The sequence below is a fragment of the Rhinoderma darwinii genome, chromosome 1 (genome assembly GCF_050947455.1).
Source record: "Rhinoderma darwinii isolate aRhiDar2 chromosome 1, aRhiDar2.hap1, whole genome shotgun sequence".
Lineage (NCBI taxonomy): Eukaryota > Metazoa > Chordata > Amphibia > Anura > Rhinodermatidae > Rhinoderma > Rhinoderma darwinii.
Window position 1 is genome coordinate 381,252,166 of NC_134687.1, and position 18,971 is coordinate 381,271,136.

The 18,971-nt window shown below is 41.1% G+C and overlaps 1 protein-coding gene across 1 annotated transcript in view; it reads left to right on the top strand.

Annotated features, from left to right (window-relative positions):
• VPS13A (vacuolar protein sorting 13 homolog A) overlaps positions 1–18,971 on the top strand; it is a 249,923-nt gene that overhangs the window by 197,934 nt on the left and 33,018 nt on the right. The window contains exons 59-64 of the mRNA XM_075828295.1: positions 1,175–1,283; positions 2,800–2,913; positions 3,004–3,149; positions 6,453–6,534; positions 7,076–7,189; positions 16,707–16,782. Coding sequence (XP_075684410.1) covers positions 1,175–1,283; positions 2,800–2,913; positions 3,004–3,149; positions 6,453–6,534; positions 7,076–7,189; positions 16,707–16,782 — 641 coding nt within the window. The remainder of the gene's footprint in view (positions 1–1,174; positions 1,284–2,799; positions 2,914–3,003; positions 3,150–6,452; positions 6,535–7,075; positions 7,190–16,706; positions 16,783–18,971) is intronic.

Genomic DNA, 18,971 nt, shown 5'->3' on the forward strand with positions numbered 1-18,971 from the left:
AATCTATAATGGTGACTGGAAAATATTCTTATAAGAAGGAGGCCCCAAAATCCACAAGGTACTCGTTGCATTTCCCCCATTAAGACCTGCTGTGTTACCAGGAAAAAAAACAACGATTCAAGAATTCCTGTAAAATGCCTTGAGAATCCTTCTAAATGCTGTTTTGAATACTTTAATGGGTGCAGTTTTTAAAATGGGGTGATTTATTGGGAGTTTCTAATAAATCGACCCCTCAAAGCCACTCTCAAACGGAACTAATCCCTATAAAATAAGTTTAGGAAATTTTATTGAAAATCTGAAGAACAGTTAAAAAATTATGTCAGTATAAAGTAGACATATGGTAAATGTTAATTATTAACTATTTTGTGTGGTATGATTATCTTTCTTACAAGTGGAGAATTGTGTTGTTTTCCACAAATAAACACACTGTATCGACCAAAGTTTAGCACCAACATAAAGTACATTGTGTCACAAGAAAACAATCTTAAAGGGAACCTGTCACCAGCATTTCACCTATTGAGGTTTACTTATCCCTCACTGGCCACTGCTATCAAAAGTTCATTGCCGTTATCCCCTCTCCTAAACTCCACCACCGACTGTAAATAACGGTCTGCAAACATTTTGCGCCTTTTATCGTAATCCGGTGTCCCTTTATGCGCTCACACCAGAAGAGGACATCAATGCACAAGCACTGGATTTTGTGTGCTGGGGGAAGGCGAGGAGCTGTCAATCAAAAGTAAGGAGGCGGCGTAAACTCGGAAAGACTTGAAGAATGAAGATATGGCTCTTTTCAAACGAAGATTTGACTCTTTTCAAATGAAGATCTGACTCTTTTCTGCTCATTAGCATACGGTGTGGGAACACTAAAAAGCTGAATACTAAAGCTACAGAGCCGACTAAGAAGATAATTATAGATTATATAGAAATGATTTTTCACCCACTACCACCAGGTATTGCTGGTTTAATAGCTGAAATGCTGGTGACAGGTTCCCTTTAAATCGCTTGGATAAGTAAAAGGATTTAAAAGTTATTCCCACATAAAGTGACACGTCCGATTTAAAAAAATGGGGCTCTGTCAGAAAGGCCAAAATTGGCAGTAGAGGGGTTAAATTGTTTCACTATGTACAAGTAGGCGAAATGATCATTAGCCTTAAATATACTATTTTGGGAACAGATACTTCAAGGTTTTGATACAAGAAATGGATCTGCGGATAGATCTTGGATTTTTGTATGCCCTTGCTGACCTATTTGCACAAAGCGGAGATATGCCTAAAGATCAAGCCGTAAGTAAACAACTCTGTTATATTCTGAAATATTTTTATTAAAATTATGAAACTGTGTTACGAAAGTTTGGTAAAACAAAGGGTGTGACAGGCACTGCTTCCTTCGTTTGGCATAGCTGTCATGGCTCTGTTATAAAAGTGGAGCTATGACACTAGTGTGAACAGAGCCTTTTTCCTAATAAATTTGAAGAAGACCTGCCACCTGTGGCATTAGTACACGCATGGATGTGACTGCATAATTTTTTAATTAAACTTAACCCTAAAATATTCCCTTGTTTCTCTGGAAGAAAATCTCACTATCACAGTTTCTTGGAAGGACTCCCTGTCAACTCTTAGTTTGTTAGCTGTCCCCTTAAAAACGGTTCCCTTATCTTTCCTTTGTTGGACAGTTGATATATAGTCGGTGTCGTTTATTCCTGTTATACAGACTGTTGATTAACATGTTAATTCACATATAAGGATGAAAGGGAATTGGAACGTAGGTTTCTCAAGCTTAAAGAGGCTCTGTCACCAGATTCTCAAACCCTATCTCCTATTGCATGTGATCGGCGCTGCAATGTAGATAACAGTAACGTTTTTTGTTTTTTTTAAAAACGGTCATTTTTGGCTAAGTTATGAGCTATTTTATATATATATGCAAATGAGGTTTGAAATGGAAAACTGGGTGTGTTTTTATTCGGATGTCCAACTGGGCGTGTATTGTGTTTTTAACTGGGCGTGTTTACTTGTTTTACTAACTGGGCGTTGTGGAGAGAAGTGTATGATGCTGACGAATCAGTGACCAATCAGCATCATGCACTCTTCTCCATTCATTTACACAGCAGCATAGCGTTCTTACTAGAACGATGTGCAGCCACATACACAAGTGTCCTGATAATGAATACACATGACATCCAGCCTGGACGTCATGCGTACTCAGAATTCTGACACTTCTGAATCCTTTCTGTGAGATTCCAGCAAGCCACGCGTAATCTCGCGAGATTACGAGGTAAACGAGATTTTGTTTCCCTTGCTGGTAATCTCTCAGAAAAGATTCAGAAGTGTCAGGATTCTGAATACACATGACGTCCAGGCTGGAGGTCATGTGTATTCATTATCAGGACACTTGTGTATGTGGCTGCACATCGTTCTAGTAAGAACGATGCTGCTGTGTAAATGAATGGAGAAGAGTGCATGATGCTGATTGGTCACTGATTCGTCAGCATCATACACTTCTCTCCACAACGCCCAGTTAGTAAAACAAGTAAACACGCCCAGTTGGACATACGAATAAAAGCACGCCCAGTTGTCCATTTCAAAGCTCATTTGCATATATATAAAATCGCTCATAACTTGGCAAAAAATGAACGTTTTTAAAAAAAACAAAAAACGTTACTGTTATCTACATTGCAGCGCCGATCACATGCAATAGGAAATAGGGATTTGAGAATCTGGTGACAGAGCCTCTTTAAGTATACTTAAGATCTTCTATTTTAGGCAGATAATGGGTGTACTAATCTTTTTAATGTTGTAAAAGGTGGAACTTTTCAAAAAGGACATGGAATCTCTCCAATCAGAACTAAGTACCGTGTCTTCAATTAGTGCTTCCCAGCTCAGCCTTTATGAACATTTTCACATATCTCCTATTAAGGTAATAGATGCTGTATTGGAGCCTGTCTCCCTGTCTTAAAATCCCATAGGTAATAGAAAGTGGTATAATGTATCCTTCCTTTTCTTGTAGCTTCATTTGAGTTTTTCTCTGAGCACTGGTGGAGATGATGGAAATAAAGAACTTCGAGATAAAGAACTCATACCTGTTCAGTCTTTAAACCTTCTACTGAAGAGCATTGGTGCCACTCTGACTGATGTGCAGGATGTTGTGTTCAAGTAGGTGCCTTCTGCCTTTATTTTAATATGTTAGGCCCGTTGCACATCATCTATTTTTGTATACTTATGAAATATTTTTTGTTTTTTACCTTAAAAAACCAATTTAAAAGTCTTTGTAAAGTATCCAGTTGTTTTCTATAGGTGCAGCATACGCCAAAGTGTGCCATTTTTGCATACATTTTTGTGATCATTGGCATTGTAGGCCTTTACACCATTGTTTACGCTAACAAAAATGTAGACTTGCGTTATATGTTTTTTAACTTAATGACAGATGTATCCAAACGTAAGGGGTTATGTTTGCAGCACCTACCTTTACAGGGGGGGGCCTCTTGAGCCTAGAAGAGGGCAATCATAAGCTCCTGACAGATTAATTTCCCAGCCCGCCTGAGGCCTAGTCTTGTCCTGAACCAGCATAAATTTCTTGCTGAGGCCGACCGTGCCTGCCGAAGTACAGGCGGAGCTATGATACTCCACTGGCCCTTTGCCTCTCTAAAGTGGTCTCGTGTGCATTGAAGATGGCATTGAACTTTGCCTGTCTCAGGCCTAGTCTTGCCCTGCAGCAGCAGTAAAACATTTCATATGGACACCAACTCAACCTGCTGAGACAAAAACGGAGCTCCGTTACATTGGCAATATACACTCCTCTGATTTCATTTGATGAACTTTGAAATTACCTTTGGAAAGGATTGATAGTTAAATGAGCTGACCGTGGAAGACTAGTCTCACAGCTGTCGCTAATAGGAAATCTAATTTCTGCTTGGATTATAATCATCCCATACGGAGGAATAACTACTGGGACTATACCTAATTATATCCTTTGGACCCCGCTTCTGCCAAACTTACGTTGTGACTCTTAAGAGCCCGTCAATCGCCGAAGCAAAGCCAGAAAACTACTAAAGCAGGCTAATTCTTAAAATGGGAAACAGATTTAAACTTTGACATTTCGTTGCAAGACTGGTACTCTGCTATACATTGGGTCTCAAGGATCTCCAAAGGTGCTAGTCACAGGCAAACCGCACAAAAAATACTACTGAGATGATACAGAACCACCTCTCAAATAGCTAAATTTAATCTGTCTTATTCCCCTTCCGGCTGCAGTCTGCCGTGTAATCATATGCACGTCTGGTGGCAGTGTCAATTGCTATTTAATTTTTGGAAAGCCACCTTTACATTTATTTCCCCTATCTTACAGTACTTAATTTCCCCAACCCCTGCACTAGCGCTATGTTTCATTGGTCTGGTCCCAAAAGCGTTCCGTTGTATAGTAGGCCATACAATCTTGGCTGCCAGATTATTTATAGTTAGGTCTTGAAAATCCTCAGACCCTCTCACTATAGCGGAGTTAATTAATCTAGTTTAATTTGACTACATTATGGAGAAGATTGTAGCAGTACGCTAGAACTCCTATGATAAATTTCTGGTACAATGGGCCATTTGGTCTGCGCACATGTCATCTGGTGATTTCCCCATCCATATAGTATATTTTCTACTTTTGCCCAGGGATACTTAGAAACAATTCATTCTTCATCTTTATGAAGAGATATCCCCGCCCAAGTGGATAGACTCTTATGGTTTAGTCTGGGACTTGAATCGGAATTACATTGAGTATTTCAATATTACACTGATTGTTGTACTCGAGACCATCCTTCTGGAACAGAACCTTCCAGCTGAACTATAGTGTAAACGGTTTAACCCCTTAGTGACCACTAATACGCCTTTTTACGTCGGTCACTAATGGGCTTTAGGCTAGGCTGACGCCTTTTCACGTCAGCCTAGTCTAAGTCCTGCACGGGTCTCCCGTGCAGGCAGGAGCCGGGGCTCTGCTGTCTGACAGTTTACTTCGATCGCGGCCGTTTAACCCGTTAAATGCCGCCGTCAATAGCGACCGCGGCATTTAACTTTGTTTACAGAGGGAGTGCGCTCCCTCTGTCACCCATCGGCGGCCCGCGAATGAAATCGCGGGTCTCCGATGGGGTGTCATGGCAGCCGGGGGCCTGATAAAAGCCCCCAGGTCTGCCCTGGACATATTCCTGTTAGGACGCGCCGGAGGCACGTCCTAACAGATTGCCTGTCAGATTTACACTGACAGGCAATAATGCTCTGGTATACGAAGTATACCAGAGCATTATAGCAGCAATCGGAACATCGCACAGTAAAGTCCCCTGGTGGGACTAATAAAATCAGTCATCAAAGTGAAATAAAGATTATTAATAAAAAGTACAGTAAAAAAATAAATAAAACCATTTTTTTCCATAAAAAGTGGTTTTATTTAGTAAAAGTGTAAAAAAAAAAAAGTACACATATGTGGTATCGCCGCGACCGTAATGACTCCATTAATAAAGTTAATATGTAATTTAAACCGCAAAGTGAACACCGTAAAAAAAAAACGCAAAAAAACATGGCGAAATTGCAATTTTTTTCCATTGCCCCCCAAAAAAGTCATAATAAAAATGAATCAATTAGTCCCACGCACCCCAAAACAGTACAATTCAAAACTACGTCTTGTCCCGCAGAAAACAAGCCCAAAAAATCACTACATTGATGAAAAAAAAAAAAAATTACAGCTCTTGGAAAGCGACGATGCAAAAGCAAATAATTTTAGTTCAAAAGTGTTTTTATTGTGCAAAAGTCGTAAAACATAAAAAAAACCTCTACATATGTGGTATCGCCGTAATCGTACCGACCCATAGAATAAAGGTAACATGTTAATTACGTCGCACAGTGAACAGCGTCAATTTAAAAAAGCATAGAACAATGGCGGAATTTCAGTTTTTTTTTATAATCCCCCCAAAAAGGTTAATAAAAGTTAATATAAAAATTATATGTACCCAAAAATGGTGCCATTAAAAAGCACAACTAATCCCGCAAAAAACAAGTCCTCATACAGCGATGTAGACGAAAAAATAAGAACGTTATAGCTCTTTGAATGCGACTATAGAAAAACGAATAAAATAGCTTGGTCATTAGGGCCTAAAATAGGCTGGTCACTAAGGGGTTAATGTCCTTAATGCCGCCAAATTTTTGTTTCTATAGATGTTTATTATCTTGATTATCTACACACCTTGCCATGTTATTAGGTTGGGACTTGTCAAGCTATGTAAAACAAAGAAATATGCTTGTACATTCTGCTTCTTTCACTCAACTGGAAGCATTGTTCCAATGTGACTTTCCTTGTGCATTATTATGTGCCTATTTCTTTATATCATTGAAAATGTAATAACAATTTTTCATTAAAAATGTGGTGCGAACCTAGCCTTAGCAAGGCTATATGTCCTCCAAATGACTGGTTTTCTTCATTTGCAGATTGGCTTTTTTTGAGATTCAAAACCAAGTTTATTCTACACAAGAGCTGCAGTGGGAAGTCATCAGACATTACTCAAGACAAGTGAGTATATCATTAATATATAATATTATATCCCATTAACTCTTAACTGATCTAGCCACACTCATTCTTCCAGGTGCAGAAAATATTCACTGTTCAGCACTTCCTTAACTTTTTCGTGACCATAATAGCATAGTCGCCTTCACTATTCTACCCACAGAGAAAAAAAATCAGAAAAATGATGTTCCTTTTATTTTTATACATGAAGTCGTTGAGTAATGGATCCTAATTGAAGACATCTGTTGCCTTCAGTTCGGATCAGCCTTCTCTTTTTGGCCTGTTAAAAACAGAAGTGAGATGCTAACATGAGCCTTATGTTTTCTAGATTTTGGTAATTTGTATCATATTAGTAATATCTGCTGTGCAAGCCCTAGTTGGTGTGAGTCTCTATATGCACTTCTTATAAGAATGTTACATGATATGTATGTACAATCAACAAAGAAATTATTATTCTATTCATTTTAAATGACATCATTATGAATATTTATAACTTTGTTACTGTTTCTGATGACACTATATAATTGCATGTTACTTTACCCTATAGGCAATAAAACAAATGTATGTTCTTGTTCTCGGACTTGATGTGTTGGGGAATCCTTTTGGCTTATTTCGTGACCTGTCTGAAGGGGTGGAAGCATTTTTCTATGAACCTTATCAGGTAATACTATGCACTACTGTAGTTATTAGATGATGTAAAAGTTATTGTAAATTTATATAGAATTGATAGAGTGGTAGGATTTTTATAACACGCACTTGGATGAGCTGAAATCTTGGGAGCCTCGTTTGTATGAACAATGCATGTTTGTTAACCCTTTCACGACTGTCATACGGCTATATTCATTCCAGCTGTCGATGCCCCGTGCAGTTGTCACGTATATAAACGTTGGCAGCCTGGAACAGGCTTTAATGAGTGCAGTGCTGCTTCAGTGTGAGCAGCGCTGCACTCTCATGTCTGCTGGGGCTTTAAGAGCCCCGGAATACACCCCCCACTGTAGATAGCGCCAAACACAAGCCCACGCAAAACCCCCTGTAGATAGCGCCACCTAACCTCCCACTAGGAGCGGAATCCCCGGTGTCGATCGTTCTGTTCCGGGGATTCCGGAATCCCTGGCCGACACTCTTACTGGGGATTCCGCTACTGGAGAAGCCCCTGGCGTCACTATCTATATATGGACAGTGACGTCGGGGCCCCCTCTAGGAGCGGAATACTCGGCCAACATTCTGACCGGGGATTCCGCTACTGGAGAAGCCCCTGGCGTCACTATCCATATACGGACAGTGATGTCAGGGCTCTCTCTAGGAGCGGAATCCCCAGCCGACACTGACCGGGGATTCCGCTACTGGAAAAGCTCCTGGCGTCCCTATCTATTATGGACCGTGACGTCAGGGCTCTCTCTAGGAGCGGAATCCCCGGCTGAAATTCTGACTGGGGATTCCGCTACTGGAGAAGCCCCTGGCATCACTATCCATATATGGACAGTGACGTCAGGGCCCTCTCTAGGAGCGGAATCCCCGGCTGAAATTCTGACTGGGGATTCCGCTACTGGAGAAGCCCCTGGCATCACTATCCATATATGGACAGTGACGTCAGGGCCCTCTCTAGGAGCGGAATGCTCGGCCAACATTCTGACCGGGGATTCCGTTACTGGAGAAGCCCCTGGCGTCACTATCCATATATGGACAGTGATGTCAGGGGCTACTCCTGGAGTGGAATCCCCGGCCTAAGTGCTGCCGACGCTTAGGCAGGGTGTTCCGCTTTTAGAGTTTGTCCATATATGGACAGAGACATCAGGGGCTCCCTCTAGGAGCGGAATTCCCTGCCAGAGGGACTCTGCTCCTGCAAGTAGCTACAGTGGTGCTAGCTACAGGAAGGAGGTGTCGTTTACGGGGTGAGGGGTGCTGCTATCTACAGGGGAAGTGGCGCTATCTGCAGAGGGGGTGGTGCAATGTAAAATGGGTGGTACTATCTGCAGTGGGGTGGTGCTATCTACAGGGGGTGTGGTGCTGTCTAATGGGGTGTGCTATATACAGGGGGTGTGACACTACATGGGCACTGTGGCATTATATGGGCACTACCTACAGGGGACACTGGCACTATCTACATGTGCACTATGTGGGCACTATCTACAGTGGGTACTGTGGCACTATCTACAGTAGTATTGCGTCACTATCTACATGGGTACTATGGCACTATTTACAGTGGACACTATCTTTGTGGGCACTGGCACTATCTACAGTGGTATTGCGTCACTACGTTGGCACTGTGGTGTTTTTAGGTGGCTGAGACAAAACAAATACATTTCATCCATTTTTTTAGCGTCCATGAAAAAAGGATGACAAATGGCGGTGAAAAACGGTCAGACGGCCGGGAAATGGATTCGAATTTTGAGAGACACTAATGCAAAACAGCCATGAAAATTTGACAGTTGATTCGTTGTTAACTGCCTTTTTTTTTCACTCTCCCCTCACAACGATCCAGGGTGAAGGAGAGAGAAGATGACTAATTGTTACAGAGCTGTACAATGTATATATCTATATACATATAATATAGATAAATATATATAAAAAAATTACAAAAGTTGTTTTTTTTTAAAAATTTTTGGTTATTTGTCTTCTCATAATAATTCCATGTTTTAAATTTTTAATTAAAGTAATCTAGAAAATGAAAGCCTCATAAGTCTTGTAAAAAAACAAAGTAAAAATAATTGTGATATTCAAAGCGGTTCCAAATATATTATCGTTTAAAGAAGTGCATATCAGAAATGGAAAATTTGACCTGGAGACACGGGCATCAATGACCCTTGGTCATGAAAGGGTTAAAGTGATTCTCCAGTCGCCACAAAAAAATAAACTAGCTATAGTAGAATTAATTTCATGCATCAGACTTGCATAGGGAGCGTAGTCTGCATGTCTGAGACACCCCCTCCTCCTCCTTTACTGCCCTCTAATGGGCCAGCGCTGATGGCGACGTCCGCGCTGGTCCATCGCTACTGACGCTTCAGAGGGCAGTGAAGGAGGAGGGGGCGTGTCTCAGGCATGCAGACTACGCTCCCTATGCAAGTCTGAGACAGCGGTGGCCATGATGGATGGAAGACCATGGGGACCGAGAACGAGGCAACGGAGAGAGAAGAAACAACAGGATGGACACCAGGTAAGTTCAAATTCATTCTACTTTCGCTAGTTTCTTTTTTTGTGGGTACTGGAGAGTCCTGCTCAAAAATGGTTTTAGGATTAGTTGTGTGAATCCTTTAAAACCAGCAATTACTTCTCATGTATTCTGAAATTCAAGCTGCTCTTCATATGAGTCACTTTTAAAGGTACCTAGAAAAAACAACAACCATAAGAGCAATGCTTTGTGGGAACTTATCCTTTAATTATACATAACTATTTTTGCTAATCAGCAATAACTATCATTACCTTAATTTCTGAATACTTAAATAAACTTTTTGCTACATTTATAATTGATTTTTTTTGTATTTGGTGCCATGTAACCAATATATATATTGAAAAAAATGTTGCAGTTTTCACACTGGCCACTAAGCTTCAAAATTGGCTGACACTTCCTGTTCTACAAAGACTACTTTTCAGCAATTTGATGTTTATCATCATAGTCCGGATTACAATGAAATTTAACACCTCTATTATAACCCTGGGGACAATTAAAACAGGATCAGATGTGTCATTGACAATAGGTAATAGGGACAGTTCACCTTCTCCCTACACAGGTCACAGAGCCCGCCAAGAGCACCCCTATTGAAGAGAGTAGGTTGTTTTCTGACTAAGGCTTATTGTGTCCAGGTGGCTGATGTAAAGCAGACCTTTTAGAATTGCTGTTCACTGCTCAGGCAAGATGGCTGCCCTCATAGTTATGTGGATAAAATAAACATATATACAATATGACAATATCTGGTTATAATTAGTAAAAAAAAATGTTGCCTTTAAAATAAGAGCAGAGATAAACCTAGTTAAAAAAAATGTACACTACTTTTTATTACTATTCCCCATTGCCTGTAAATTCTGGTCCTATGGATTTCAGGAAACAGTACTGTTATCCATGCGCTGTCTGGTGTTGTGGTTCAGCCCCATTTACTTTTTACTTTTATATAAAAAGAAGATCCTTTTTTCTAACCTTATTCAACACCTATAACCCGTTAAGGGACCAGGACGTAACTGCGTCATGGATTGGCTTACATTGAGCAACCATGACATCACAGTGATCTCTTGAGCACAGAAGCTATGCACAATTGATCACCGCAGGAGCATGGCATTGACTGACAGCTGGGATCCGATCCTGGCCATTTAGCCCCTTAAATGCTGTGATCAAAAGCATTTAAGTTGTTTGACATATGGAGAGGGCTTCCTTTGTCACCCATCGGTGGTCTACAATTGTGGACCACCGATTGGTTACTATGGCACCTGGGGGCCTTACAAAAGACTCCAAGCCTGCTATGGCTGCATGCCTTTTAGGCTGTGACAGAGGCATGGCCTAAGGGATTGGCTGTCATTTTAACACTAACAGTCAGTAATACTATGGTATACTCAGTATGCCAAAATATTATATAGATAAGATCGCTTTGTGAAGTGGGACTAAAAATATAATAAAGAAAGTAAAATAAAGTTTATTAAAAAAAGCACAGTAAAAAAATAATAATTTTTCTATAAAAATTAAAAAAATACAGTATTCCTGTGATCGTAACGAAATGAACAATAAAGTTAACATGTTATTCAAACCGTAGGGAGAACGCCGTACAAAAAAAATCTCAAATAGCAAAGCGGAATTTATTTTTTCCCATCCCTCCTATTAAAACAAATATAATAAAAGTTAATCAATAAGTACCATGTACCCCAAAATGTTACTAATAAAAACTATATCTGGTATTGAAAATAAACAAGCCCTTCTATGGCTACATCGGCAGAAAAATAAAAGTTACATATTTAGTATTGTGGTAATCGTACTGACCAATAGAATAAAGGCAACACCTTTTATTTATGCCGCATGGTGAACGGTCTAAATTTAAAAAGCACTAACAATGGCGGAATTTCCTGGTTTTTTTTTCCATTCCCTCCCAGAAAAAGTTAATAAAAGTTAATCAATAAGTTATATATATATCGCAGAAAACAAGCCCTCGTACCTCTATGTCCACAGAAAAATAAAAAAACTTCTTGTTCTCTGAATACAGCAGTGCAAAAATTAGGCTTGGCAATTAGGTGGTTAACTTAAAATCAGTATAAATATCTGTCATAGTCCAAGACTGAAGTTGGCCAAAGTTACAGTGGTTTTTCAATGTACAGGGTGGGCCATTTATATGGATACACCTAAATAAAATGGGAATGGTTGGTGATATTAACTTCCTGTTTGTGGCACATTAGTATATGGGAGGGGGGAAACTTTTCAAGCTGGGTGTTGACCATGGTGGCCATTTTGTATCCAACTTTAGTTTTTTCAATGGGAAGAGGGTCATGTGAATCACATCAAACTTATCGAGAATTTCACAACAAAAACAATGGTGTGCTTGGTTTTAACGTTACTTTAACCCCTACCCGCACCAGGACGTAACTGTCCGTCGTTGCGGGAAGTTACTTCCCGCACGAGGACGTACAGTTACTGAGTTAATCCCGGTGCACACTGTCGGCGACAGTGTGCACCGGGAACCAGGAGGTCAGCTGTCGCCGACAGCTGACACTCCCCTCTTGCCGGCCAGCGGTCCTTTGCCGCTGATTTCGGCGCATTAACCCCTTAAATTCGGCGATCGGGTGCAATCGCCGAATTTTAGGGGTTTCTAACATATCGGCAGACCCCCGTCCGAAATCGCGGGGTCTGCCGATAGTTAGTATGGCAAACGGAAGCCAAACAATGGCTTCCGGGTCTGCCATGGACAGAAGCCCATCAGGACCAACCTTCGGCTGGTCCTGATAGGCTTCCTGTCAGAGTGACAGAAAGTCACTGTGCCGTTCCCGATGCACACTGTCGGCGACAGTGTGCGTCGGGAACTTGGAGATCAGCTGTCCCCGACAGCTGACACTCTCCAGTGTTGCCGATCAGCGGCTCATCGCCGCTGATTTCGGCAATTAACCCGTTACATGCGGGGCTCGATTGCGATCTCCGCATGTAGCGGGTTTGTAGCGCATCAGCAGCCCCCATGCAATCGTGGGGGCTTCTGATGCTTGTGATGGCACCCGGGGGCCAGACAACGGCCCCCAGGTCTGCCATGTATGTCAGCCTATGAGGATCAGCCTCTGCTGATCCTCGTAGACCAACTGTCAGAGTGACTGTGACGTCACACTGACAGTTGGAATACGTTACACTACCTAGGTAGTGTAATATATTCTAGCAGCGATCAGAGCTGCAGGTCAAAAAAATAAAGTGTAAAAAGTAAAAGAAAAGTTAATAAACAAAAATATAAAGTGTAAAAAGTAAAAAAAAGTTAATAAAAATGTTTTATAAAAGTGTAAAAATAAAAGGTTTTGTTTTCCTATAATAAGTCATTTATTATAGGGAAAAGATGAAAACGTTAAAAAAAAAGTACACATATTTGGTATCGCCGCGTTCGTAACGACCCAATCTATGAAACTATAATGTTAATTTTTCCGCACGGTGAACGCCGCAAACAAAATAAACGGAAAACTGTCAGCATCGCTATTTTTTGGTCACCACCCCTCCCAAGATATAGAATAAAAAGTGATCAAAAAGTCGCATTTACCCCAAAATGGTACCAATAAAAACTACAACCCGTCCCGCAAAAAACAAGACCTCCCACAGCTTTTTTGACTAAAAAATAAAAAAGTTACGGCTCAGAATAGAGTGTCTCAGAAAATAAATTATTTTATAGAAACGTAATTTTATTGTGCAAACGCTGCAAAACTTAAAAAAAACTATACACATATGGTATCGGCGTAATCGTACCGACCGGCAGAATAAATTAAAACGTAATTTATTGCGCACGGAGAACGCTGTAATAAATAAAGAATTTAAAGCGCCAAAATCGCTGTTTTTTGGTCACCCTAGCTCTAAAAAAGATCCTGAGGGGCCAAAATGCTCACTATACCACTAGAAAAATTCCTTGAGGGGTGTAGATTCCAAAATGGGGTCACTTTTGGCGGGTTTCCACTGTTTTGGTCCCTCCGGGGCGTTGCAAACCCGACATGGCACTGAAAACCAATCCAGCAAAATCTGCACTCCAAAATCCAAAAGGCGCTCCTTCCCTTCTGAGCCTTGCTGTGGGTCCAAACATCAGTTTACGACCACATATGGGGTATTGCCGTAATCGGGAGAAATTGCTTTACAAATTTTGGGGTGCTTTTTCTCCTTTATTCCTTGTAAAAATGAAAAAATTCTATGTTTCCACAGAAAAATAGGTGATTTTCATCTTCACAGACTAATTCCACTAAATTCTGCAAAAAAACTGTGGTGTCAATATGCTATCTATACCCCTAGAAAAATGCCTTGAGGGGTGTAGTTTCCAAAATGGGGTCACTTTGGAGGGGTTTCGGCTGTTTAGGTACCACAAGACCGCCTCAAACCTGACATGGTGCCTAAAATATATTCCTAAAAAAAGGAGGCCCCGAAATCCACTAGCTGCTCCTTTGCTTCTGAGGCCTGTGTTTCAGTCCATTAGGACACTAGGGCCACATGTTGGATATTTCTAAAATCTGCAGAATCTGGGCAATAAATATTGAGTTGCGTTTCCCTGGTAAAACCTTCTGTGTTACAGATTTTTTTTTATTACAAATGAATTTCGGCAAAAAAAATGAAATTTGTAAATTTCACCTCTACTTTGCCTTAATTCCTGTGAAACGCCTAAAGGGTTAAAATATTTTCTGAATGTGGTTTTTAATACCTTGAGGGGTGCAGTTTTCAAAATGGGGTGATTTATGGGGACTTTCTAATATATAAGGCCCTCAAAGCCACTTCAGAACTGAACTGGTCCCTGAAAAAATAGCCTTTTGAAATTTTATTGAAAATATGAGAAATTGCTGCTAAAGTTCTAAGCCTCGTAAAGTCCTAGAAAAATAAAAGTACGTGAAAAAAAATGATGCAAACATAAAGTAGACATATAGGGGATGTTAACTAGTAACTATTTTGTGTGGTATTACTATCTGTTTCACAAGCAAATACATTTAAATTTAGAAAAATGCTAATTTTTGCACATTTTTGCTAAAATTTGAAGTTTTTCACAAATAAATATTGAATTTATCGACCAAATTTTTTCACTAACATAAAGTACAATATGTCACGAGAAAACAATCTCAGAATCGCTTGGATAGGTAAAAGCATTCCGGAGTTATTACCACATAAAGTGACACATGTCAGATTTGAAAAAATAGGCTGTGTCCACAAGGCCAAAACAGGCTGTGTCCTAAAGGGGTTATTCTTTCATGAGTTATTTACAAGTTTCTGACCACTTATAAAATGTTTTCAAAGTGTTGCCCATTGTGTTGGATTGTCAATGCAACCCTCTTCTCCCACTCTTCACACACTGATAGCAACACCGCAGAAGAAATGCTAGCACAGGCTTCCAGTATCCGTAGTTTCAGTTGCTGCACATCTCGTATCTTCACAGCATAGACAATTGATAAAAGTCTAAGGGGGTCAGATCGGGAGACCTAGGGGGCCATTCAACTGGCCCACGACGACCAACCCACTTTCCAGGAAACTGTTCATCTAGGAATGCTCGGACCTGACACCCATAATGTGGTGGTGCACCATCTTGCTGGAAAAACTCAGGGAACGTGCCAGCTTCAGTGCATAAAGAGGGAAACACATAATCATGTAGCCTTGAGGTTTCCATTGATGAAGAATGGCCCCACTATCTTTGTACCCCATATACCACACCATACCATCAATTTTTGTGTTCCAACCGTCTCGGAGGGATCTATCCAATGTGAGTTAGTGTCAGACCAATAGCGGTGGTTTTGTTTGTTAACTTCACCATTCACATAAAAGTTTGCCTCATCACTGAACAAAATGTTCTGTAAACTGAGGGTCCTGTTACAATTTTTGATTTGCCCATTCTGCAAATTCAGTGCGCCGATCTGGGTCATCCTCGTTGAGATGCTGCAGCAGCTGGAGTTTGTAAGGGTGCCATTTGTGAGTAGCTAATATCCGCCGAAGGGATGTTCGACTGATGCCACTCTCCAGTGACATGCGGCGAGTGCTACGCTGTGGGCTCTTGCTGAATGAAGCTAGGACAGCCACTGATGTTTCTTCATTAGTGACAGTTTTCATGCGTCCACATTTGGGCAAATCCAACACTGAACCAGTTTCACGAAACTTGGCAAGCAGTTAGCAAACTGTAGCATGGGAGATGGGTGGTCTCGTAGGGTGTCTTGCATTGAAATCTGCTGCAATGACCCGGGTACTGCGTTCACCAGACATCAACACAATTTCTATCCGCTCCTCACGTGTTAACCTCTGCGACATGTTAATGGGCTGTAAACAAAGAGAAGCTTGTAAATAACTAATGAAAGAATAAAGTAACGTTAAAACCAAGCACACCATTGTTTTTCTTGTGAAATTCTCGATAAGTTTGATGTCACATGACCCTCTTCCCATTGAAAAAACTAAAGTTGGATATAAAATGGCCGACTTCAAAATGGCCGCCATGGTCAACACCCAGCTTGAAAAGTTCCCCCTCTCCCATATACTAATATGCCACAAACAGGAAGTTAATATCACCAACCATTCCCATTTTATTTAGGTGTATCCATATAAATGGCCCACCCTGTATATTAAGAATTTGAATGTTGTATGAGTCTCTGCTGTTAAAAAAGTTTTATCCAACTGTTGCACACCTAATGAGTTAACACTGGTGCGGTGGGGGTTTATATTCTTTATTCACACATTCATCTGCAATAAGTAATAAACATGAATCAAACATGGGGTATAGGACCTTACTTCTCCTTGCAACCTGCTCTGCACTACAATTAGTGTCCCACCAGAAACACCCCCCTGAGGTAGATGGTCCCACTCTGGTGTCATATTACAGGACCTGTATATTGCTATAATGACACCTATTAACAATTTTATGGGGGTGGGTGATTCTCTTTCTTTCCCACACAACCAAATTAAATCTTTATAGCCTAAAATGTTACTTTAATGGACCATCAAAAGAAATCTAGATTTACAACAAGGTTTCATATCTGTTATTTTGACATTCTTTATTTTGTTTCCACAGGGTGCCATTCAAGGACCAGAGGAGTTTGTTGAAGGAATGGCGTTGGGAGTAAAGGCTCTTGTGGGAGGAGCAGTTGGTAAGTGAACATTGCACTTTACCCCTAAGATGCTTTAAAGGATTGAGGTTGTGGGACCGTAAAGCCACTTAAAAATGAAAAACGTGTTGACATGTTCCTGGTGACCATATGGTTAGTATATTGGCCCATTTGAGTGTTACTGGTCAAGCAACAATGTGCACTGTCCGTGCCACTAAAACATTGCACACACTCTACACCAGCTCTACATCAGGGGTACTCAACTATTGTTAGCAAAGGTCCACTTACCGGGGTCTCATCAGGTGAAGGTCCAAGATGAACACACCGTGCACCCTGTAGATAGTGCCACACACCGTGCCCCTTGTAGATAGTGCCACACACAGTGCCCCCTTGTAGATAGTGCCACACACAGCGCCCCCTTGTAGATAGTGCCACACACAGCGCCCCCTTGTAGATAGTGCCACACACAGCGCCCCCTTGTAGATAGTGCCACACACAGCGCCCCCTTGTAGATCGTGCCACACACAGCGCCCCCTTGTAGATCGTGCCACACACAGCGCCCCCTTGTAGATCGTGCCACACACAGCGCCCCCTTGTAGATCGTGCCACACACAGCGCCCCCTTGTAGATCGTGCCACACACAGCGCCCCCTTGTAGATCGTGCCACACACAGCGCCCCCTTGTAGATAGTGCCACACACAGCGCCCCCTTGTAGATAGTGCCGCGCACAGCGCCCCCCTGTAGATAGTGTCGCACACAGCACCCTCTTGTAGATAGTGCCACACACAGCCCCACCAAAAATCCAGGGATTCTGCCACGGGTGCCTGGTGCTAGTGGTGCCACCGGTCCGAACAACTGCTGTCCGTGGTCCGCCAATTGGGGACCCCTGCTCTAAATATTGAAAACAAACAGGGCCAGCTACATGCCCCTTTTTTGCCAATCCTAGTTTATATTTACATTGATATTTGAGGTTTGGTACAATGTATCAACTTTCTTTGTTAATTATATTTTTGTAAAGTTTTTTTAAAGTATTACAATAAAAATTTGTAATAGAAATGTAAAATTGTCACAATCCATGTGCTATAATATAAAAATATAAATATTGTCTCTGTCTTAATGACTGTCGTATAGCGTTTTTATGACGGCCGCTGAGGGTACTTCTGAAGCGCTGCCTTTTCACGGCTGCACTGCAGAAGATGTTTCCCCCTAATTTAACAGCCTTGGGCTTCAGGACAACAGAGACCAATAGCAATGGTCTCCGGTAATGTGATCCTGCCCGTTTAATAGCGACCGCCTCATTTGAGTGATTTTAGAGGGAGAGTGCTCCATCTTTGCACCCCCCCCTCCCCGATGGGATCGCTTGGTGCTGATGGTTTTTATGGCAGCTGGGGGCCTAACAAAGGCCCCCAGGTCTGCCTTTAGTAAATGCCTGTTAGGCCATGCCAGGGGCCTGTCAGTTTTACAGTGACAGGCAATAATACACTGCAGTACAGAAGTATTGCAGTGTATTATAAAAGCGATCAAATGATCGCATAGTGAAGTCCCCTAGTGGGACTAAAAAAAAAGTTAAATGATGTTTATAATAAATAAAAAAAAATGAAAAACCCACTTTTCCCCTTACAAAATTCTTTACTATAAAGAAAAAGTTACACATATTTGGTATCGCCATGTTTGTAACGACCCCAATTATAAAACAATTACATTATTTAACCCATTCGGCGAACGGCGTAACAAATAAAATAAAAAACAATGCCAGACTTACGGTTTTCTGTACATCGTACCTTCAAAAACATTTGATTAAAAGTTACCAAAAAGTCACATGTACTCCGAAATGGTACCAATAAAAACTACAAGTCAACCCTCATACAGCTATGTCAGCAGAAAAATAAAAGTTATGGTTCTTAACATATGGCGACACAAAAAATACATTTTTTTGAGAAAAAAGTGTTTTTTTAAAGAGGCTCTGTCACCAGATTTTGCAGCCCCTATCTGCTATTGCAGCAGATCGGCGCTGCAATGTAGATTACAGTAACGTTTTTATTTTTAAAAAACGAGCATTTTTGGCCAAGTTATGACCATTTTTGTAGTTATGCAAATGAGGCTTGCAAAAGTCCAAGTGGGTGTGTTTAAAAGTAAAAGTCCAAGTGGGCGTGTATTAGGTGCGTACATCGGGGCGTTTTTAATACTTTTACTAGCTGGGCGCTCTGATGAGAAGTATCATCCACTTCTCT